Source organism: Somniosus microcephalus, chromosome 1, assembly GCF_052327205.1.
Source record: "Somniosus microcephalus isolate GS21.2 chromosome 1, FLI_Smic_1.0, whole genome shotgun sequence".
NCBI lineage: Eukaryota > Metazoa > Chordata > Chondrichthyes > Squaliformes > Somniosidae > Somniosus > Somniosus microcephalus.
This window is the reverse complement of record NC_140987.1, coordinates 255,835,327-255,860,055: the sequence shown is the minus strand read 5'-3', so window position 1 is coordinate 255,860,055 and position 24,729 is coordinate 255,835,327. Positions and strand designations below refer to the sequence as shown.

The window sequence follows — 24,729 nt, the reverse complement described above, 5'->3', positions numbered from 1 at the left end:
GTCCAGTACACTGGGGAGAACTCCCCTGCTCTTCTTCAAATAGTGGCCATGGGATCTTTTATGTCCACCTTCGAGGGCAGACGGGGCTTCGGTTTACCATCTCATCTGAAAGACGCCACCTCCAACAGTGCAGCACTCACTCAGTACTGCGCTGGGCGTGTCAGCCTAGATTATGTCTTCAAGTCTATGGAGTGGGGCTCGAAGCCACGACCTTCTGACTCAGAGGCGAGTGTGCTACCACCAGGCTTTGGCTGTGTATGTATTTGTATATAATAATTAGACAGCCTGACACCTGAATAGTGTTCTCAAACTCAATGAAGTTCATTTCCACAGACTGATGGGGTTAGCCCATCGAGTCCACCTTTGTTGTTGAAGTGTTTGTGCTGGGAAGTTGAGTGTGATGTACATGGCTGTGGGGAATGTTTACAGGCTGTGACTGACCTGTATTCTGAATCAGGGATGGCAGCAAAATATAGAAAAGTCATATAATCATATAGCACAGAAGGAGGCCATTTGGCTCATCGTGCCTGTGCTGACTCTTTGAAAGAGCTCTCCAATTAGTCCCACTCCCCCGCTCTTTCACCATAGCCCTGCAATGTTTTCCCCTTCAAGTATTTATCCAATTCCCTTTTGAAAGTTACTGTTGAATCTGCTTCCACCGCCCTTTCAGGCAGTCAACTTCTTGGCGTGATGAATGAGGAAGACCTTTTTTTTTTACATCTTGGCTCATTTCTATTTTTGCCTCTTCTGTTCTTCACAGCAACACGTTTTTTGAAGTCAAATCGATATCAAACCAAGTTTGGAAGTTTCAAAGGTACCAGCTGATTATGACCTTCCACGAAAGACCTGTCCTGCCTCCTCCACTAATCACCTTCAGTCACATGACCATGGTCTGCCAACATATTTGTTGTCGTTGGCGGAAGCAGGAGAGTGACCAGGAGGACAAAGATTACGGACTCAGTAAGTCACTTCTGTAGCGGGAGCGGCTGCTCCATTGCAAGGCTGCTTTTATATTCTTAACTAATTCACCTCAGTGACAAGTAAAGGTCTATGAAGACAATAACTAGGATGCAATTCAATGCGGCTTTGGGGCAGACATGTCCGCACCCCAACAGGCCATCCCGGATACTTCAATGTACTTGCATTTTTATAGTGCTTTTCACAACCTCAGGACGTCCCAAAGCACTTCACAGCCAATGAAGTGCTTTTGAAGTGTAGTCACTGTTGTAATGTAGGAAACACAGCAGCCACTTTGCACACAGCGAGATCCCACAAACAGCAATGTGATAATGACCAGATCATCTGTTTTAGTGATGTTGATTGAGGGATAAATATTGGCCTGGACGCCGGGGATAACTCTCCTGCTCTTCTTCGAAATAGTGCCATAGGATCTTTTACATATACCTGAGAGAGCAGACGGGGTCTCAGTTTAACGTCTCATCTGAAAGACGGCGCCTCTGACACTGTAGCATTCCCTCAGTACAGCCTAGATTTTTGTCTCTGGAGTGGACTTGAACCCATAACCTTCTGACCCAGAGGCAAGAGTGCTACCCACTGAGTCACAGCTGACTACACAGTAAGGTCATGACTCTGAATGTCCAGGCCCCAGCCTGGTTTCCAGCTGTTCTGTTGGACTCCCACAGCAATTACAGCCAGGAGTATGTCTAGAAAATAGAAGGCGGAGGGGTGACCTGATAGAGGTCTTTAAAATTACAAAGGGGTTTGATAGGGTAGAGGTAGAGAAGATGTTTCCACTTGTGGGGGAGACCAAAACTAGGGGCCATAAATATAAGATAGTCACTAATAAATCCAATAGGGAATTCAGGAGAAACTTCTTTACAACAACAACTTGCATTTATATAGTGCCTTTAATGTAGTGCTAACTCTCTGTGTTTCTTGTATGAGGATACCTAAATCTCTCTGAACATCAACATTTAACAGTTTCTCACCAGTTTTCTATTCTTCCCACCAAAGTGAATAACCTCACATTTCCCCACATTATACTCCATCTGCCACCTTATTGCCCTCTAACTTAACCTGTCTATATCCCTTTGCAGGCTCATTGTGGCCTCCTCACAGTTTACTTTCCCACCTAGCTTTGTATCGTCAGCAAACTTGGATACATTACATTCGGTTCCTTCACCTAAGTCATTAATACAAATTGTAAATAGCTGAGGCCCAAGCACTGATCCTTGCAACACCCCACTAGTTACAGCCTGCCCACCCGAAATGACCCATCTATCCCTACTCTCTGTTTTCTGTCCATTAACCTATCCTCTATCCATCCATGCTAATATATTACCCCAACCCCGTGAGCCCTTATCTTGTATAACAATCTTTTAAAGGAGGAGAGCGAGATAGAGAGCCGACGATGTTTAGACAAAGAATGCCAGAGTTTAAGGCCTAGGCAGCTGAAAGAATGGTGGAGTAAAGGAAATTGAGAATGCACAACAGGCCAGAATGGAGGAGCGAAGAGATCTCGGAACTTGTAAGGCTAAAGGAGGCTACAGTGATAGGGAGGGGGTGAGGCCATGGCGGGATTTGAAAACCAGGATGAGAATTTTAGAATGTGGAACTTGCTATCACATGGGGTGGTTGAGACGAATAGCATAGATGCATTTAAGGGGAAGCTGGATAAGCACATGAGGAAGAAAGGAATAGAAGGATATATTGATAAGGTGGGATGAAGTAGGGTGGGAGGAGGCTTGTGTGGAGCATAAACATCGGCACAGACCAGTTGGGCCGAATGGCCTATTTCTGTGCTGAAAATTCTATGTAATTCTATGAATGGCCATTGAATTTTGGGGTCAGAATCTTCAGTCCTAGTCCAAAGGCCTGTTTCAAGCTGCTCCTAGAATGAAAGAGGATTTTGGAACAGTTACCAGCACCCTGGCTCCACTACCTGGCAGAATGAACTGGATCAGGGGATAAAATGTGCACAACCAAAGTAATATTGGAGTTTGGAGCTCCGGCACGGCAAGAGAGCCCCAGGTGGGCAGAGGAAACGCTTCAAGGACACCCTCAAAGCCTCCTTGGAAAAGTGTAACATCCCCATCGACACCTGGGAATCCCTGGCCCAATACCATACAAAGTGGAGAAGAAGCATCCGGGAAGGCGCCGAACACCTCGAGTCTCTTCGCCGGGAGCAAGTAGAAGCCAAGCGCAGGCAGCGCAAGGAGCGCACGTCAACCCAAGCACCCCACCCATCCGCCCCTTCAACCACTGTCTGCCCCACCTGTGACGGAGACTGTAGGTCCCGCATTGGACTCATCAGTCACCTGCGAACTCATTTTTAATGTGGAAGCAAGTCATCCTCGGTTCCGAGGGACTGCCTAAGAGAAGAGAGAAGAGATATTTAAATTAGGCTGCATACAGTGGCACCACAAGTCCCGGCCAGAATGGAGATGATTGGGTAATTCCCCCATCCAATCACACCTGGAGACCACACTGCTGTAAGGGACTGGGATTGATTTTATGCACATAATTTGTATTACGTAACTATCCTCCACTCACTGCATTTTATTGGAGAAATAATCCTGCTGTTATCGGGAGATTTTGCTGTAGTTTTGGTCATGAGTTCTGTTTGCTATAGTTCGCAGAGACTCGGTTTAAATAGACTGAGTAAATAGATTCTGTTTGCTGCCTGCTCCAGCGCGCCGTTTAAATAGGCATTGTTTGCTGTAAGATAGACTGTTTGCTATGAGTCCTGCCATAGGTACTGCCCTGCCTCCAATTCATTGGCTGAGACAGTGGCGTTAATAGACACTTTGTTTAAATTAGTCTTGTATTGGACTATATTACATTTGGATGAGAGTGTATATTTTTGCAATAAAACCTGTTAATTGCTTCTCTTGTTTTTTTCCTTTATCCTTTTTGATTAGAACTCTTCATAACTGAAGATGAACTAAAGAAGCTGCATGACTTCGAGGAGCAGTGCATAGAAGAGTATTTTCGAGAAAAGGACGATATGTTCAACTCTTCAAATGATGAAAGAATAAGAGTCACTGCTGAACGGTGGGCTGTCACCATTTTTACGTTACTTTTTAAAACACCATTTTCAATTCAGACTGGGTGCTATCTCAGGGGCCATGCTTGGAATGATTATTCATGATATCTGAGCTGGGGAGGGGTTAAACTGAGCTGGTATTCCTGCTCCTGCTCCTGCTCTGGCGCCTGCTCCTGCTCCTGCTCCTGCTCTGGCGCCTGCTCCTGCTCCTGATCCTGCTCCTGCTCTGGTGCCTGCTCCTGCTCCTGATCCTGCTCCTGCTCTGGTGCCTGCTCCTGCTCCTGCTCCTGCTCCTGCACCTGCTCTGGTGCCTGCTCCTGCTCCTGCTCCTGCTCCTGCTCCGGCGCCTGCTCCTGCTCCTGCTCTGGCGCCTGCTCCTGCACCTGTGCTCCTGCTCCTGATCCTGCTCCTGCTCTGGCGCCTGCTCCTGATCCTGCTCCTGTTCTGGCGCCTGCTCCTGCTCCTGCTCCTGCTCTGGTGCCTGCTCCTGCTCCTGATCCTGCTCCTGCTCTGGCGCCTGCTCCTGATCCTGCTCCTGCTCCTGCTCATGCTCCTGCTCCTGATCCTGCTCCTGCTCTGGCGCCTGCTCCTGATCCTGCTCCTGCTCATGCTCCTGCTCCTGATCCTGCTCCTGCTCTGGCGCCTGCTCCTGCTCCTGATCCTGATCCTGCTCCTGCTCCTGATCCTGCTCCTGCTCCTGCTCCTGATCCTGCACCTGTTCCTGATCCTGCTCCAGCTCCTGATCCTACTCCTGCTCCTGTTCCTGTTCCTTATCTTGCTCCTGCTCCTGCTCCTGCTCCTGATCCTGATCCTGCTCATGCTCCTGCTCCTGCTCCTGATCCTGTTCCTGATCTTGCTCCTGCTCCTGCTCCTGTTCCTGATCCTGCTCCTGCTCCTGATCCTGCTCCTGCTCTGGCGCCTGCTCCTGCTCCTGATCCTGCTCCTGATTCTGATCCTGCTCTGGCACCTGCTCCTGCTCCTGTTCTAGATCCTGCTCCTGTTCTAGATCCTGTTCCTGTTCTGGATCCTACTCCTGATTCTGCTCCTGATCCGGCTCCTGCTCCTGCTCCTGTTCCTGCTCCTGTTCCTGTTCCTGCTCCTGCTCCTGTTCTGGATCCTGCTCCTGCTCCTGTTCCCTCTCCTGCTCCTGTTCTGGATCCTGCTCCTGCTCCTGTTCTGGGTCCTGCTTCTGCTCCTGTTCCCGCTCCTGCTCCTGTTCTGGATCCTGCTCCTGCTACCGCTCCTGTTCTGGATCCTGCTCCTGATTCTGCTCTTGTACCTGCTCCTGCTCCTGCTCCTGCTCCTGTTCCTGCTCCTGCTCATGTTCTGGATCCTGCTCCTGCTCATGTTCTGGATCCTGCTCCTGCTCCTGATCCTGTTCTGGATCCTGCTTCTGCTCCTGTTCCCACTCCTGCTCCTGTTCTGGATCCTGCTCCTGCTACTGCTCCTGTTCTGGATCCTGCTCCTGATTCTGCTCTTGTACCTGATCCTGCTCCTGCTCCTGATCCTGCTCCTGTTCCTGCTCCTGCTCATGTTCTGGATCCTGCTCCTGCTCTTGCTCCTACTCCTGCTCTTGATCCTGTTCCTGCCCCTGCTCCTGCTCCTGCTTCTGCTCCTGATCCTGGTCCTGATCCTGCTCTTGTTGCTGTTCCTGCTCCTGCTTGCTATTCAGTTCCTCCTCCTTGCCCCCACCCCAGACATCACTGGAGCATGCACGTGTTTGAACAAGATCAGGTTGTGATGCCCCCATAGTCAAACAGCCTGGGATCACACCTGTAGAATATACTTGGATGAGGTATCAGAATGGTTCCAATATCTGTGGAAACGTATTCCAGTGAGAGTCAGCGTCATTAAAAGAGAAGGGTAGAAACTGAAGGGGTGCAAGTCACAAAAAAAGCAACCTATTCGTTCTGAAAAAATAAGCGCAGGGCCAGATGTTATTTCCAGATGTTCCTCTTGCAGCCCTAATGAAGAGGTCGGCAGCCGTGAAAGTACATGGTCAAACTTGGATCTTATCTGGAATAAACTTAGAGGAGGTTTACTAGAATGGTACCAGGAATGAGGGACTTCAGTTATGTGGAGAGACTGGAGAAGCTGGGGTTGGTCTCTTTGGAGCAGAGGAGGTTAAGGGGAGATTTAATAGAGATGTTCAAAATGATGAAGGGTTTTGATCGAGTAGAAAGGGGGAAACTGTTTCCAGTGGCAGGAGGATCGGTAACCCATAGCCCTGCAATTTTTCTCCCCTTGAAGTATTTTTCCAATTCCCTTTTGAAAGCTACTATTGAATCTGCTGATCACAACAACTCGTTGCTTAAAAAAAAAATTCTCCTCATCTTCCCTCTGGTTCTTTTGCTAATGACCTTACAACTGTGTCCCCTGGTTACCCACCCTTCAATTCAGGTTTATATACTTTTTAGAAGAAGAAAGGCTGTTGATCTGAATCGCCTCTAACAGGGCTTGAAAAAGATATTTTTTATGGAAATATATTCTGTTTCTGCTGCATTTTGTTTGCGCAGGGTCGATAACATGTCGATGCGACTGGAGGAAGTGAACGAGAGGGAACACTTCATGAAAGCTTCCCTTCAGACTATGGACGTCAGGTTGGCGCAGCTGGAGGAGGTTGCGGGACGCATGGCATCAGCTTTGGAAAAGCTGGCTGGCATCGAGAAGGGAGAGACGAACAAGGTGCGATCCAGGACTTCGTCGGACTGCACTGACACGGCCTACATTCTGCGGCAAAGCAGCTTCAACAGCCAGGAAGGGAACAATTACAAGCTCCCGGAATGCGGGGAGCAGGCGGGAGAGGAGTCAATATCTCCCACGTCTCCCACCATAACGCCAAGGATGAGGAGCCATTCCTTTTACGCGGTGAGCCCGAAGCAGAGGGCGGGAATGGAACGGACTGAATTCACCTTCAAAGAAAGGTCTCTGAGCCTGCAGAGGGCAACCAGCTCGCAAATGGTGGCCACGGCGAAGGAACTAAAGCCCTCGCCACATCCTGCTCCCACCGTGGTTGTCCCGGCAGACACCCAAAGACCGGCATCTTGTATTGACATCTACGTCTCGGCGACGGAGGAAGAGCAGGTAGCCATCGAGACTGCCGAGAGCTCCCTGAAGGTTCCCGTGACCATCGAACCGTCCGAAATGGTGGCGACCATGCTCGGGAGCCAAGCGGCCAGCGCGCCACCGCTGCCAACCAGCAAGTGGCCAGAGGGTAATGGTACGTATGAGGAGATGTTCATATCAGATGGGCTGATGGCAGCCCCAGAGACTTCGCACACCACTGAATGTCTCCAGCAATGGGGCACTGACCCCCCCATGTACCATACATTGGAACGCTCCAAGAGTAGCCGATACCTAGCCACCTCCACCGTTTACATCGAGGAGTCTCCGATGGTAAAATCCCAGAGCTTCATGTTCCCCTCCCGGGGTTATTACGGCTGCCTGGGAGTTCCAGTAAAAACAGCCGAGTACACAAGTATCACTGACTGTATCGACACCCGGTGCGTCTCCGCCCCTCCAGTCAACATAGAGCACTCTCCGTTGTCCAGTGGCTCCCACGGCGATCACTCAAGTGGCCTCGACGACGTAGCCACCTCCCACCCAGAGAGAGAGGCCGAACTAAGCCACCCCAGCTCAGACAACGACGAGAACGAAGGCGAGGGCCAGGACAAAGCGCCGGCGGTCACCACACTCTGTTGCCACGAGAGCACCGCAGCTCAGCCACGGCTGAACAATGCGGCGCCGCTCTCCAAACTGGAGAGGGCGAACAGTTACACCGCCTCGGAGCCCAATGCACTGAGCTCGCACGCCAGGAAGAGCTGCTCCATCAGCGACAAGCTGGACAAGCAGCGGAACTCCCCGGGTGTGCAAAGTCCATTCCAGCGCAGTCGCTCATCCAAGCCGGACGGCAGATCTGACGGCTTCTCCCTGAAAACGCTGGCAAGAACGACAGCTTTTAGAAGCTTTGACAGCAGCAAACACAGCTTCTCATAATACCGCTGCACCATTCCTTGTTGTGAAACAAAAAGTGTGCTTGTTTTTTTTGTGATTTATAGGCACCAAATCTGATGGTGTTGCGTGGTCACCGCCGTAATACTCTTATGAGCTTTGTCTATCCACAGTCTTTAAAACACTATACACGTGTCTGTATGCCTTGGCACGGTTTTCTTCCTTGTTCAGATATTAAAGGGGCCACGTCATCTCATGGCCAGAGTGGGTCACTAGATTAATGGTTCTAAACTTATGATAGTCCCAGGTGTTGGCATGGTGCCAATTCTTGAGTGACACCATTTGCAATTCTGGCAGTCAAAATGCTTTCAATAAGCAAGTGCTGGAAATAGCATCCTTCAATCTCATAATTAGAAGAACGATCATTTGAAAGTTTCAGAAGTAAGGTCATAGAAACAGAATGATACAGCACAGAAGGAGGCCATTCGGCCCATCATGCCTGTCCCGGCTCTTTTAAAGAGTTATCCAATTAGTCCCACTCCCCTGCTCTTTCCCCCTTAGCCCTGCAGATATTTTCCCCTTCAAGTATTTATCCAAATCCCTTTTGAAAGTTACTATTGAATCTGCTTCCATCGCTCTTTCAGGCAGTGCATTCCAGATCACAACAACTCGCTGCGTAAAAAAATTCTCCTCATCTCCCCTCTGGTTCTTTTGCCAGTTACCTTTAATCGGTGCCCTCTGGTTACCGACCCTTCTGCCACTGGAAACAGATTTTCCCTATCTACACTATCAAAACCCTTCATTATTTTGAACACCTCTATTAAATCTCCCCTTAACCTTCTCTGCTCTAAGGAGAACAAAATACAGCTTCTCTAGTCTTTGAAAATAAAATGGTGTCTGAAGATTCAGCTAGGCCAATTGAACATTTCAAAACTGAGATTTGATAGATTTTTGTTAGGAAAGGGTATTAAGGGATATGGAACCAAGGCGAGTAGATGGAGTTAAGATACAGATCAGCCTTGATCTCATTGAACGACGGAATAGGCTCGAGAGGCTGAATAGCCTCCTCCTGTTCCTATGTTCCTACGATTCCACTTTTGAAACTGGTTTGAAGAAAACATATGTAAACATTTCAGTAAACTTGCACGCTTCACAACAATCTTTGACGCTATTGGATTGGCTCATGCCCGAGCAGCAGAGGCCAATGGTACATTGATTGGGAATTCACCACAAGCAGACACTAGTGAAGGAGGTGATTCTGCCGTTCAAGCCTAGACTCCAGATGACGTGGCCCCTTTAAACTTATTTTTTAAAGAAAAGAATGAAAGTACAGTAAACATGATCACAGTGCAGTGAGATCTACAGCACAAGGGGAGAAATAATTTTGATACCAAGCACTGGTGAATTTGTCTCAACTGCTGTTTGTTAATATTTGATAGCCTTTTGAGGAAGGATTGTACAGTATTTTTAAAAATAATTTGCAAGTATCTGTAGTTTTGTGATTCCGAGTCCAATTCTTCACCAAGTGAGTAACGTTTATATTGTTGCTGGAAATATATTTGCTAGCTCTTATTTTACAAGCATGTATGCTCTTGCAATAAGGATGTAAATAATAATGTCCATCCCCTGGTCCAGACTTGAGTTAAGACTCTAGCAATGCATGCGTTTAAAAAGCAGTTGGATTTCACCAAAATGTGTCGGGCATAATAGGTATGAAATAAAAGTCAGTGGTCACCTTGGACAAGTGCTAAATGTAACAAATGCAAATGGCTCATAGCCATAGCAATGAGTTTTGGTTCATTTGGACTTTTAAGTCTAAGTTAGATCTGAAGTCTTGAGCCCACGGACCTTGCAAAACACAGTTACAAGTTAACAAGCACTTTGATTTTCAAAGGCCAAGCTCTGAGTAATCATAGAATGATACAGCACAGAAGGAGGCCATTCGGTCCATCATGCCTGTGCCGGCTCTTTGAAAGAGCTATCCAATTAGTCCCACTCCCCTGCTCTTTCCCCAGCCCTGCAAACTTTTCCTTTTCAAGTATTTATCCAATTCCCTTTTGAAAGTTACTGTTGAATCTGCTTCCACCGCCCTTTCAGGCAGGGCATTCCACATCACAACAACTCGTTACGTAAAAAATAATCTCCTCAACTCCCCCCCCCCCCCCCCCCCCTTGGAATTTTTGCCAATTACCTTAAATCTGTGTCCTCTGGTTACCGACCCTCCTCCCAGTGGATCTTGACTAACAGATTGCAAACAAGTCAAAGCAAGCTTTAAATCTACTGAAGTCATATGGTGTCTTGAAAATAAGAAGCTGAATTAATTATCTCCAGTTATAACACATTGATTATTTTTTGTGGACAATTATTCAGAACACACAGGATGGATGGAAACCAAATCCCTTTCCAATTTTAAAAAGTTAGGGCTCCACTTTTCTCTCCCACAAGCATGTGCACAAAGTGGATTAGAAAGTTGAGCACTCATGGGCAAAGCTTGCACCAACTTAGGGTGACCATATTTTCGAAACCGAATCTGGGGACACACAGGGTGGCAGCACAGCAAAGTAGCCAGGACGGAAAATGTAGGTTGCGCAGCGTAGTGAGGCAAAATTTTTTAGCAGCCTATATTTTAACAGTTGCACATATGCGCTACAAATGCAAAACAAATGTGCATATAGTTACCGCAGATGTGCCATCATACTATTGAAGCACATTCAGACACCTGACCCCCCTGTCCCCACAGTGACTGAGGTCGTACCTGACCCCTCCCACTCAGTGACTGTGGTCACACCTGACCCCTCCCCCCAGTGACTGAGGTCACATCTGACCCCTCCCCCCAGTGACTGAGGTCACATCTGACCCCTCCCCCCAGTGACTGAGGTCACACCTGACCCCTCCCACTCAGTGACTGAGGTCACACCTGACCCCACCCCCCAGTGACTGAGGTCACACCTGACCCCTCCCCCCAGTGACTGAGGTCACATCTGACACCTCCCCCCAGTGACCGAGGTCACACCTGACCCCTCCCCCCAGTGACTGAGGTCACACCTGACCCCTCCCCCCAGTGACCGAGGTCACACCTGACCCCTCCCCCCAGTGACTGAGGTCACACCTGACCCCTCCCCCCAGTGACTGAGGTCACACCTGACCCCACCCCCCACCCTGACTGAAGTCACACCTGACCCACACCCCTACATTATCTACGATTAGCCCGCCCCACTTCCCCCGGTGAGTGTGACCGGGCCCTCCCCCATTCCGGTTGCCGTGCTCCCAGACACTTCCGGCGTGACAATCCAGCAGCACGAGCCCAGCCGCAAACTTAGAAACAACAACCAGCACATGCGCAGATAGACTGCCCAGTCGTGCAGGCGCAGGGAGTCACTTGGGCCATTGTACAAATTGTTGTTTAATTCAGCCTTAGAGCCACAAACTGACAGCTCAGGGGGTAGACTCACTGCCCAGGGGTACACCGGGAATGAGTTTTGTGAACCGGGGACTCGTCCGGGGACATTGTTTGCCCGGGGACACAGTACCTCATACGGGGACTGTCCCTGGAAAATGGGGACGTATGGTCAGCCTACACCAACTGCCACGTTTTCCCTTTCTGCAAACAGGGCCCCAAGAGTGAACATGTGAGTATCACTCTAGAGCGACCCCCCCCCCCCCCCCAGGTTCGCCTTCTGGCCTTGCATCTTATCTACACACACAAAAAGAAGTGTTTTTTAAATTGCCTGCCATCCATTCCTATGAAGTGAAGCGAAAAGCCAACTTTGTAAATGGGCCTGCAGCCCAACAATCCCAAAAGTTGGAGCCTAAATATATAAAATTACATTGGCACGGTCAGTCATGTCCAGGTGGTTCTCTCAGATTCATGCTTAATTTCCCCAGAGGAATTTATGATTATTCAGCAGGTTTAAACAATCAAAGAAAGTAAGAATAGAGGTACTTGCACTGGTAGGCAAAGTGAGGAACACAAGGATGTGGAATGATAAGACAGGCGAGAAGATATTATTCGCTCAAATGGAGTCAGGATTATTCATCTGCAAACAGAACTCTGGGATAGTTCACACTAATTCATAAACAGTGCCATTCAACACTTTACCCAGACCTGGTAAGTGTGTTTTACACATTAAATTCCCTGCGGTTGAGCTTACTAGAGATGCCTTAAGTGGGCAAGCCAGCCATTGGCAAGATTTGAGCCAATCCCGGCCTGGCCCTGGGGACTCAACCTTGACTCCTTTAAACTAAAACTCGAGCTCATGGGAACAATAAGTTTTGAAAGACCGCACTCCCTTCCTCCTCCCTTGAAATGCAAAATATATCAAAGGTTGCTAATCAGATCTTCAAACACTCCGCTGACTTAAAACATTAGCAAATCAGCAGACTTGGTTTGCCTGTGTTCAGTTAAGTGGATTTGTTAAAGTCTGAGATATGATCCCCAGTCATGCAGTCATATAATTTAATAAAGACAAGTTATACAGTGCTCTTTTACTGATAGTGCTCAAATGTTACAAATTCTCTAAGGTGTCATATTCATGAAGTGCAATATTTCCCTAGCGACAGAAAATGGCTACTGCGATGCCAAAATCAACGGGTCAAAGGAGTCAAGCTTTCACTTTGACGCAACAGTGCAAACACATAGGTATTTTGGACCCAGATAAAGGGTTTGATCAAGTATTTGTAGCTATGTTTGCACATTCGCCCCAATCCCCATCCCCCAGCCTCTGCCAACATTAGGGATAACACCTGGATGTTCTCACAGGGCTGTGTAAAAGGTTAGGGGTGGGGGAGGGGGTCTAGTTCAAAAACAGTAGACCGTTTAGTACTGTTGCCCTCGATGATCCCAGGGAAACACTGAGCTTAACGTTGATGTTATTGTAATGCAAAGTTTGGAAATGGCTTCTTTAAAAACATTGAACTCCCGTTCTCGGGGGTGAAGAGTTATAAATGTGTGTCCTTGTTGTTTGATACAGTTTAAAAAAACTTATAGATGAGACATAGGCATGAACTTTATATGGGATTTCCCCTGTTCGCAAAAACCAAATGGTCATTTAGGCCGAGAAAGCCTCTCCTTCTGTGCAGCCAATTGATTGTAAACACCGTGGGAGCAAATCCAATTTTTTTCCTCCACAATATATATTTCAAAAAATGATGTCACATTATCACAGAAGATAGAGTTAATGCCAATTAAAAGGAAATATTTTACATCCAATATTTTGTCTCTAGCTTGTCCTTTTTTAATGCCTTTGTTTTCCTCATCTCTTCACTTAGAAAATTGAATGAAGGTCTGATCCCAGACAAGTTCGATTACCCCGGAAAATAGGACAAACGAGGCAGAAATGACTTTGAAATTGTTTGGTGTTGTGGAATTCCCTGATACGGTAGGAATTATGGGTGTAGAGTTTCTGCTTTGGGCGCAATAACGCCAGTTAGGTTAGGCTTCAAGTTTCTGCTAAAAATCTTCTGTGAGCCAGCGCACTCAGGCAGCGTAATAGAACGTAATCGTTTCTTTTCTTTCCATGAACAAGATTTTTTTTCAAAAATATACTTGATTCATAAAGTTTGTCAAAATACATTACAATAAGTTCACACCGCATTTCATGTGGTACAATACAAATTAAATGCAGTACATGGCACTCGATTTACAGAAACAAATTGCAGTACATTTTCATTTCACATTTTATAAGTCATACAGCCCGAGGGGCATGGGGGTTTACACTGGTTCCAGCCCCTCGGTGTCCAGCAGCGGGAGGGCCTTAAACTGTAGCCGTTCCTCATCGTGCCTTTGTGGCGGCGGCAGCACCAACCTTTAGTACGTCCCTCAGCACGTAGTCCTAGGCTTTCCATTAACAAGTATCCCTTGATGTATTGAAGAGTGGTGACCTCGTGCAGTTTGATTAATTCAGCTGAAAATGGGTTACCAACAAAAATAAGCCTTTTTAATAAGGCTGCCCAGCAATGTTCCCTGTTTTTTGGGTGCGCGGCCGCTTTAAGGGGCTGCGTGGCCATTCACAGTTTCGCACATGCACAAACTTTAACATGGCAAAAGCCGATCCTGGGCTGCGTGGGACCGGCAGAGAGCTGCGTGACTGCGCAGCTTATAGGGATCATTGGTGCCCAGTCCTCCACCTGTAAGTAAACCGATATAAAATCACTGAAAATGACTTGGGAAAAAAGTGCTGAACCATTTAATAGTTTCATCGGTGTACACTAGTAAGTTTCTTAGTAAATTAAATATTTTTTGATATGAAAAGACTTTTAAAACATGCCTCCTCGTACTTGATCCCCAAAGAAACTGAGCGCAATTTGAAGAACCTTCCCGAACCAGCGCCATCGACAGAATCTCCCAATGTTCATGGGGGGGGGGGCCTGATCCGGGTCAATGGAATCTTGAACCAGTGTAAAAGATCACGGAGAACACGAGGGCATTTGGTTTCAGGCATAACTCACCTACGTTTAAAATTCCCCGATCTTTTGCGCTGGTTGGGCTGATTGTGCTGGAATTTGGGTGCAAAACTAGTGGAAAATTGTAAGTTAAACTAGTGTAATAAAAAATGGGTTACGCACTATGGTATTTACAGTAAATCCTTCTATTAAAAGGTATTACTGAAACTCCCTGTTGAGGGTTAGCAATCTCAGACTAGAGACAGAAAACACTTGGCACCATGTTAATCAGGAGTTGTGCTCATTGAATTGCATTCAGGTAAGCATGTTGGTTCAGATTCAGGCACACCATAACCCAGCACAGTGTGAGCAGGACTATGCTACATGGATCTGTTGACCATGTATCATAAGTCAACAAGACTTAATTTACAGCAACATTTCTGTCCCACTTCTTTAGAATACAATAATCAGCATCTGTTTGTGTGTGGTGTGTGCGTGTGGTATGGTGTTTTTGTGCACGTGCGTGCCACATGTGTGTGATGTGTGTGGTGGACAGGTTTAGGGAGTGAATTCCAGAGTTTAGGGCCTAGGCAACTGAAGGCACAGCCTGTTAAGTCTGTGTGTTATATTGAGAATTACTACACAGACCACAAGAGTAAAAATTAACAGGTCTTTACTAGTTGAAGGTCAGGGCGGAACTGCCCAATAAATCATTACACAGCACTTATATACCGGTGTGGTCACCACCGGTATTACAGTATACAGCAGCCAAGATAAAGTAGTGCAACCCTTAAAATAGTTCTCTTAAAGGTGGAACGGTTACATACACTACAATCCTCCCTTTTTAGGTTAACAGTATATATTCCCATTAAACATAACATATATACACAACTTCATGTAAAAACAGTTCACAGATTCAGTCTCTCTGGAGGCTTCCTGACTCGGTCCGGATAACGCCTCGGTGGTGTAGTAGTTTTCGGTGGTGTAGTAGGTTCTTTTGGCAAGGTCGATTCGGCTTGAATGCCAGTGTCGGGTTCATCTGGTTCCAGTATCACCGGATCGGAGGTAGATACTATGGGTATCTCTGCTTCCTCATTAGGCGTATAAAGTTGTGGTATAGGTTGTCCCTTTTCGGATGACGCTATTATCTGGTCAGCATGGCGCCTGATTATGCTTTCACCAATGTCCACGGTATACATCAGCGGTCCTAGTCGTGTGCAAATAGTTCCAGGCTGCCATTTCTCGGTACGGTAGTCCCGGGCCAAAACTTGTTGACCTATCTGGAAGGTTCTAGTTGGCCTTTCATTCATGCCTTGAAATTGCCGGTTCTCTACATCCCTTCTGATGTTTGGCTTGATCAAATCCAGCCAGCATCTTAGTCTCCTATTGAAAAACATCATGGCGGGAGTTTGGTTTGTGACCGCATGTGTTGCATTCCTGTACGCCAACAAGAAGTTATCTACCTTATGTTGTAGATTTATGTCTTCATTACCCATGGCCTTTATGGCCTTCTTGAAGGTCTGGACAAACCTTTCAGCTAATCCATTGGTGGCGGGATGGTATGGGGCGGACGTGTAGTGCTTAACCCCATTGTTTTTTAAGAACTTCCTGAATTCTTCGGACACAAATTGCGGTCCATTATCAGAACAGATCTGTTCCGGCAGCCCATTCCTGGCAAATATGGTCCTTAATACTGTGATGGTTTTTTCCGTGGTGGTGGAGGACATCTTTATTACCTCCGGCCACTTGGAGTGTGCATCCACCGCGATTAAGAACATTGAGTCCATAAATGGACCAGCAAAGTCGATATGTACCCTTTGCCATGGAGATGAGGGCCACTCCCATGGATGCAGAGGAGCTTGTGGTGGGGCGTTTTGGACCTTCTGGCATCCTAGACAGCTCTTGGTCATTTCTTCGATGTCTCCATCGATACCTGGCCACCACACAAACGCTCTGGCTAGGTTCTTCATTTTCACTCCACCCAGATGCCCCTCGTGAAGCTCCTTTAGCACTTTATGCTGGAGTTTGGGTGGAATCACCACTCTGGATCCACACATCAAAGTTCCTCGGCACACTGACAGCTGTTCTCTTCTTTGCGAAAATGCTGGCAACAGTGGTTCGCCATGTGCTGGCCATCCCTTCACCGTTAAATCGTAGACTCGTGAGAGAGTCGGGTCATTTCTTGTTTCCTTTTCGATCGTAGAATTTGTTACTGGTAGACATTCCACTATGGCTGAGTGGAACATCTCCACTGGGTCCACTGTAGGCGCCTCTTCTACCGTTGGCAACGGTAGGCGCGATAAACCGTCAGCATTCCCATGCTGTTTTGATCCTTTGTATTCTATGTCATATTGGTGTGCCCCTAGGAAAAGGGACCACCTCTGTAGCCGTTGTGCTGTCATAATGGAAACGGCCTTTTTAGGGTTGAATATGGATACCAACGGCTGGTGGTCTGTCAGCAGTGTAAACTTCTTGCCCTGCAGGTAATGATTGAACTTCTTTACTCCCCACACAAGGCTGAGAGCCTCCCTATCTATCTGAGCATAGTTGCGCTCAGCGGAGGTCAACGATCTGGATGCAAATGCGACTGGCCTTTCCGAGCCATTTGGCAACTTGTGTGAGAGTACTGCTCCAATACCATAAGGGGAAGCATCACAAGCTAGACGAATAGGTAGCGTTGGGTTGAAGTGAGCCAACACTTCCTCTGAGGTGATCAATGCCTTGCTTTTGCGAAAGGCCTTCTTACAGTCCTCGCTCCACTTCCATGGTACTTCTTTCTGCAACAGAGCATTCAGCGGATGCAGCACCGTGGATAGATTTGGCAGAAACTTATGGTAATAGTTAATCAACCCTAGGAACGACCTCAACTGGGATACATTTTCCGGAGCGGGAGCCTTCACAACAGCTTCGATCTTGTCAGGTGACTTGTGCAGCCCCTCCTGGTCAATGACATGACCACAGTACGAGATCCGTTTCTGAAAGAACTCACATTTCTGGTGATTAACTCGAAGGCCATATTCCTTCAACCTGGTGAGCACCAGTTTCAAATTTGCGAGGTGTTCCTCATCGTCCTCTCCTGTAATCAGGATATCGTCCAAGTAACATTGAGTGCTTGGAATTCCCTGTAATACCTGCTCCATGGCCCTCTGCCAAATTGCTGGAGCCGAAGCCACTCCAAAAACCAGTCTATTATATCGATACAAGCCTCTGTGCGTGTTGATTGTGAGATACTGGCGCGACTCTTCCTCAACTTCCATCTGTAAGTACGCTTGCGCCAGGTCTATCTTGGTGAAGTGTTTCCCGCCAGACAATGAAGCAAAGATATCCTCAATCCGCGGAAGTGGATATTGCACCGTGTGAAGCACCGGATTAACTGTGATCTTGAAGTCTCCACAGATGCGGACCTTCCCCGGTTCCCCTAGCTTGTTACTCGATGAACGCTTCATGACGGGAACAATGGGCGTGGCCCACTCACTCCAGTCCACCTTAGACAGTACTCCTGAATGTTCAAGCCCTTCCAGTTCAGCTTCCACAGCAGGTCGTATCGCATAAGGTACCGGTCTGGCTTTGAAAAATTTTGGGTTTGCATGTTCTGCAATCTTGATTTTTGCCTTAATTCCTCTCAGTGTTCCCAGTCCCTGTTGGAACACCTCTTTAGCCTCATCCAATATTCTGGACAATCGTTCAGGTTTGACATCTTTCTTTCCGGAATCTACCGTTATTGCTTTTAGGGAGTGCCAGTCCATATTTATTTTCCTGATCCACTCCCGTCCCAGAAGTGGTGGACCTCCCTCAGGTAGTACATATATGTCCATTCCTTGGTGTTCTTTGCCCTTGTGTATCATCTTGACTTTTATCTTTCCGATGGGGTATACTTTTTGCCCCGTGTATGTCTGCAATACTATCTCCGTATCCCGTAGGGGAATATGTGTGAATAACCTTTTGTAATCTTGCTTATTCATGACCATCAACGCCGATCCGGTGTCCAATTCCATCTTCACATGGACTCCTGCTATCTGCAGTGTGACCCAGATAGTTTGTCGGTCAGCTTCCTTACTCACATTGTGAATTCTCAGACTACCCAGTTCCTTGCTGTTGGAGTCTGAATCCGAATTCTGTTCATCCGAACTCTTCTCAGCCACCTTATGTACCTTTCTGCACTTTTCCTGCGGTGACTTTTTGTTGCTGGTCTTCTTTCCTGACCGGCATACTTTAGCTATGTGACCAAGCTTGCCACATTTTCTACATTCCTGGTTTTTAAACCAGCATTGGTTCTGATCGTGTTTTGTCTTCCCACAACGATAACATTTCGTTGTACCCAAAGCCATTTGATCTACGCCGAGTACTGCTGCCTTCAGCTGCATTTCTGCAGTGCCTCTCGCTGCGGCTTCGTGCGATGCTGCAATAGAGACAGCCTTATCAAGTGTAAGATCATTCTCTTCAAGCAGCCGCTTTTGTGTTCCTTCTTTTGACAATCCGCACACGAATTTGTCTCTCAGTGCCTCTGTCAGACTTTCCCCAAACTGACAATATTTCGCTAGCTTACGCAGTTCAATTAAGTACTCCGCGTTGCTTTCCTCTTTCAGTTGCGTTCTCGCATAAAATTTAAATCGTTCCGCTAACATCAGCGGTGTGGGGTTCAAATGATCCTTCAGGACAGCAACAATATTAGCGAAAGTCTGATCCGCCGGTTTAGCTGGTGATAGAAGATGCTTCAATAGCCCGTATGTCTTTGCACCCATTGAGTTTAGTAAGGTTAGTGCTTTATCTTCATTTGATATTTTATTTGCCTTACAATATATCTCTATGCGTTCTACATACGTGGCCCAATCTTCAACATCGGGATCGAAATCGTTGATGTTACCACGCTTAGGCATCCTTGCAATCTTCTTGAGAAAACAAAAAGAAATTTTTCTTTCACTTTTTTTTTTAAATGGCGGTTTCCCACGCTTGTCTTCTTCCCCGCCCATGAAAATGGCGGCTTCCCGCGTTTGCCTTTCTCCCCCGCTGGCTGTAATGGCGATTGCCGTATTGCTGCGTTCGCCCTCCCCAGCGGTTCTCGAATCGTGCCTCCCAGCCCCTCTTGCAGTCCGGTCCTTTCCCCCCTCCCCGGCTGCGGCTGAGTTCTCCGCGGTTTTTTTTATTTTTATTTTTTTAAATTTTCTCCCGCACAAGCAGTTCTCGAATCATGCCTCCCAGCTCCTCTTGCAGTCCGGTCCTTTCCCCCCGGCTGCGGCTGAGTTCTCCGCGTTTTTCTTTTTGTATTTTCTCCCACGCCTTTCGCTGTCCCGGTCGCTGCGCCTCGCGGCCTCGGTAGCTGCCCGGCCTTATTCAACGGTCGCGGTCGAGCTTGCTCTCGACGCTGTCGCGTCTCCCAGCCCGCTTGCAGCCCGGTCTCTCACACCGGCTGCGTTTGCATTCACCGCGGCTTCCGTGCCTTACGCTGCCCCAGTCTCAGCGCCTCTGGCCCCGACTTCTGTCCGGCTCTTTTCCCCAGCCGTGGTCGAGTTCTCCGCCCTTATATCCTCCGATCTTCCCTCCCCTATTTCACAGCCAACGTGGCCGACTTGCTGCTCGTCGCTGATCGGCTTACCCACCACCGTGATAGAAGGGATGATCACTGCCTGTTGCTGATGGAAGGCTTCGTGTCAGAATTCTTCCTTTGCTCTGCAGACCCGAGTCTTCTCTCAGCAGAATGATGAGGGCGGATGCCTCCTCTCGACGCCCGTTAAACTGCCTTGGATGTATCTCTGCCGCAGGGTAAGATCGTACTCGTCGCCACTGTTAAGTCTGTGTGTTATATTGAGAATTACTACACAGACCACAAGAGTAAAAATTAACAGGTCTTTACTAGTTGAAGGTCAGGGCGGAACTGCCCAATAAATCATTACACAGCACTTATATACCGGTGTGGTCACCACCGGTATTACAGTATACAGCAGCCAAGATAAAGTAGTGCAACCCTTAAAATAGTTCTCTTAAAGGTGGAACGGTTACATACACTACACAGCCGGCCATGGCGGAGCGATGAAAATCAGTGGATGCGCAAGAGGCCAGAATTGGAGGAGCACAGAGATCTCGGAGGGTTGTAGGGCTGGAGGAGGTTACAGAGAGAAGGAGGGGTGAGGCCATGGAGGGATTTGAACACAAGGATGAGGATTCATGCAAAGAATATTTCTCACAAATCTGTGGCAGAAAGTACTTTGAAAAAAATATATATTTGCGTCAGTTGCAGTGAATATGGTAAAGAGTGTATCAGCGTAAATGCTCAGACTCACAGAAACTTTCTTCATTTACAGTATTCATGCAAATTCCAACATGTATTATATTTTACTTCGTTACAAAAAATGTCAAATTCTTTCAATGGTTAAAATGTAAAAGTCCATAGAAGTGTACTCTGCATTCTTCTTGCACATCCCCGATTTCCTTCGCTCTACCATTGGCGGCTGTGCCTTCCGCTGCCTAGGCCCTAAGCTCTGGAATTCCCTCCCTAAACCTCTCTGTCTCTCTACCTCTCTCTCTCTCCTCCTTAAAACCTACCCTCTTTGACCAAGCTTTTGGTCACATATCCTAATAACGCCTCATGTGGCTCAGTGTCAAATTTTGTTTGATAATCGCTCCTGTGAAGCACCTTGGGACGTTTTATTTTGTTAAAGGCGCTGTATAAATACAAGTTGTTGTTGTATATTTAGACACCCGTTCACAGGTGTGCGCAACAGGCACAATCATTTCAGCCAAAAATCCAGAAGCTGGCAATTCTAAGAATGAACTTCACAGAATCACAGAAACCCCACAGTGCAGATAGAGGCCATTTCGGCCCATCGAGCCTGCACCGACACATATCCCACCCGATCCCCGTAACCCCTACATCAACACATATCCCACCCTATCCCTGTAACCCCACGTATTTAACCCCCTAACACTAAGGGTCAATTTATCATAGCCAATCAACCTAACCCGCACATCTTTGGACTGTGGGAGGAAACCGGAGCACCCGGAGAAAACCCACGCAAACACGGGGAGAATGTGCAAACTCCACATAGACAGTCGCCCGAGGCCGGATTCGAACCTGGGTCTCTGGCGCTGTGAGGCAACAGTGCTAACCACTATGCCACCGTGCTGCCCAAATTAAAATGGAACTATCAGAAATCCGTCAGTTGTAGACAATGTTTCTAATGCAAAATAGAAGTCTTGTTGTTGATCATTGGCATTAGTTCTAAACATACTTTTCAAAATTCTTAGATACATCACCTAATAAGCTTTTGCCCCCGTTAATTGTAATTTGAAGCAGAATACTGGCCTCCTATCTGGAACACTTTGGTTCAAATCCTGGTATTCTCATTTGAACTCAATTCACCTCAATGACCAAGCTTCATTCACTCATAGCTGAACCTTTGTTAGATCAGTTCAGCTGTGAGGGTAGTAGAGAGGAAGCTGGTATGCACAGAAGGAGGCCACTCGGCCCATCGTGCCTGTGCCGGCAATTGAAAGAGTTATCCAATTAGCCCCACTCCCCTGCCCTTTCCCCATAGCCCTGCAAATGTTTGCCCTTCAAGTATTTATCCAATTCCCTTTTGAAAGTTACAATTGAATCTTCTTCCACCCCCCTTTCAGGCAGTGCATTCCAGATCATAACATCTCGCTGCGTAAAAAGAATTCTCCTCATCTCCCCTCTGGTTGTTTTGCCAATTACCTTAAATCTATGTCCTCTGCTTACTGACCATCCTGTCAGTGGAAACAGTTTCTCCTTATTTGGAATCAAACCCATCCTTCAGCAATGCACCACCAAAAGTTTGATTGCAAAATGACAGTAATCAACAAGTCTGCCAATCCTAGCCAATCCTAAACACTGGGTAACACCAGTTGGGACCTAATAAAGAATGATTATAAAACAATGGTCCCTTTCATCTCAATATTCCATCATGGGTGGCTTATTTGCAATAAGTCTGTCAAATTAATTTTTTTTCTAAGGATAAAACATCAAAAACAACTCCAAGAAACCACAAAGTGCCATGGTATGAGTCTTCTACCTCAGTGTATCTATATTAGTGAATTTTAATAATATTCTGTTTGCATCAGCCATGGCTCAGTGGGTAGCACTCTTGTCTCTGAATCAGAAGGTTGTGGGTTCAAGTCCCACTCCAGAGACTTGAGCACAAAAATCTAGGCTGGCGCTCCAGTGCCAGTACTGAGGGAGTGCTGCTCTGTCGGAGGTGCCGTCTTTCGGATGAGGTGCTAAATCAAGGCCTCGTCTGCTCTCCCAGGTGGATGTAAAAGATCTCTTGGCACTATTTTGAAGAAGAGCAGGGGAGTTTTCCCCAGTGTCCTCGCCAATACTTATCCCTTAATCAACATCACTAAAAACAGATTATCTGGTCATTAACACATTGCTGTTTGTGGGAGCTTGCTATGTGCAAATTAGCTGCTGCGTTTCCTACAACAGTGACTACACATCTTGTAAAGTGCTTTGGGATGTCCTGAGGTTGCTATATAAATACAAGTCTATCTTTCTTTCTTTCTCTGAATTTTCTGTGACATCGTGTAGAAGGTACACTGTCATTCTCTAAACTATTTGTTTAACAAAACTCATCAATGCTTGTCATGGACACTAAATGTATCTCCAGAAAATTTGCAGGGCTATGGGGAAAGAGCAAGGGGGAGTGGGACTAATTGGATAGCTCTTTGAAAGATCCAATAGGAAAAGGAGCAGCCAATTTGCGCACAGCAAGCTCCCACAAACAGCAATGTGATAATGACTAGATTTTTTTAGTGATGTTGGTTGAGGGATAAATATTGATCCAGTACACTGGGGAGAACTCCCTGCTCTTCGAAATAGTGGTCATGGGATCTTTTATGTCCACCTGAGAGGGCAGATGGGGCCTCGGTTTAACGTCTCATCCAAAAGTCAGCATCTCCAATAGTGCGGCACTCCCTCAGTACTGTGCTGGGGCTGTCAGCCTAGATTTTTGGGCTAAAATCTCTGCAGTGGGACTTGAACCCATGACCTTCTGACTCAGAGGTGAGAGTGCAACCCACTGAGCCATGTCTAGAAATCCTCTATTGTTTTAATTTAAAACAAGCTAATTGAATAGAAGCAGAAGATGCCAAGGGGTAAAAAAAACACTTGGATTAAAAACCATGAGAGCACCTGCTGCAATGTAACAACCCTAGATGTCACTCATCTGTACTATTTAACATTTCTCTGTCCTGAATTTGTCAGCGTGGAAACTCCAATGTCAGCCAAAGATCGCTTAAGGTTTAATTGACAGCTGTTTACATGACATGTTACTGGACTAAAATTAATGCAAAGTGAACAAGATATTCTATTATAAATAGCTGACACAAAGATACATCCCTGCATCCAAATAATAAAGAACTTGCATTTCTATAGCACCTTTCACAACCTCAGGACATCCCAAAGTGCTTTACAGCCAATGAAGTACTTTTTGAAGTGTAGTCAGTGTTGTAATGTAAGAAACACAGCAGCCAATTTGCACACAGCAAGCTCCCACAAACAGTAATGTGATAATGACCAGATCATCTGTTTTTTAGTGACCTTAGTTGAGGGATAAATATTGGCCCAGGACACCAGGGAGAACTCCCACTGCTCTTCAAAATAGTGTCAGTGGGATCTTTTATGTCCACCTGAGAGGGCAGATGGGGCCTCGGTTTAACCATTCATCCAAAAGACGGCACCTCCAACAGTGCAGCGCTCCCTCAGGACTGCATTGGGTGTGTCAGTCTAGATTATAAATAACATCAAAAGGAAACGGAGTATGTGTACTGGGGAGAGTGGAAGGGAGAGGGTTAATCTTCCCTTAGCAAATCTTCCCTTAGCGTGTGTTAGCTTGTAACTAGGTTGTTTACCAATTTGCAGTGAATTTACCATCTAATCCTTAGCACACGGGATACTTACTGTACTGCAGAAACTATAAATACAACGTTTCCCTTTATTTCAAAGTACTTTTCCTTGTTATTCTATTACAGCCCTCAGAACGATTACTGTGCCACTCCCCTCCATGTAACTGATTTAAGCTGAATTAGAAACAATTTGATGTATTATTGTTTTTCTTCCATCCACATTTTTTAAGTTGCACTAAATTATGGCAAACGGTTCCAATCCATTAATATATTTAAAAAAACTGTGACAGTTGCGCAACAGGTTTTACGTAATGTGCAACCAAAGTGTTAATAAACACGTGGTTGCAGTGTTTTGTACATGGCGTTACTGCCCTAATTAGCAAAGAAAATGCCTTGTTTTCTGAGAGTTTTGATCCCTGAAGTGTCGAACTGAAGGTTCAATTGCAGTTCATGGAAAAGAACGTCTTGTACCCAGCGGCGAGAATCCTCAATAAACAACATGCCCTCGTTGAACCATTGCACTGACATGT

General features: G+C 46.7%; 1 protein-coding gene across 1 annotated transcript in view; it reads left to right on the top strand.

Annotated features, from left to right (window-relative positions):
• Positions 1-13,166, top strand: part of trpm3 (transient receptor potential cation channel, subfamily M, member 3) — a 174,336-nt gene extending 161,170 nt beyond the window's left edge. Inside the window, exons 24-26 of the mRNA XM_085992384.1 lie at positions 761-960; positions 3,882-4,014; positions 6,523-13,166. Coding sequence (XP_085848510.1) covers positions 761-960; positions 3,882-4,014; positions 6,523-8,002 — 1,813 coding nt within the window. The 3' untranslated portion in view covers positions 8,003-13,166. The remainder of the gene's footprint in view (positions 1-760; positions 961-3,881; positions 4,015-6,522) is intronic.
• Positions 13,167-24,729: the final 11,563 nt, after the last annotated feature.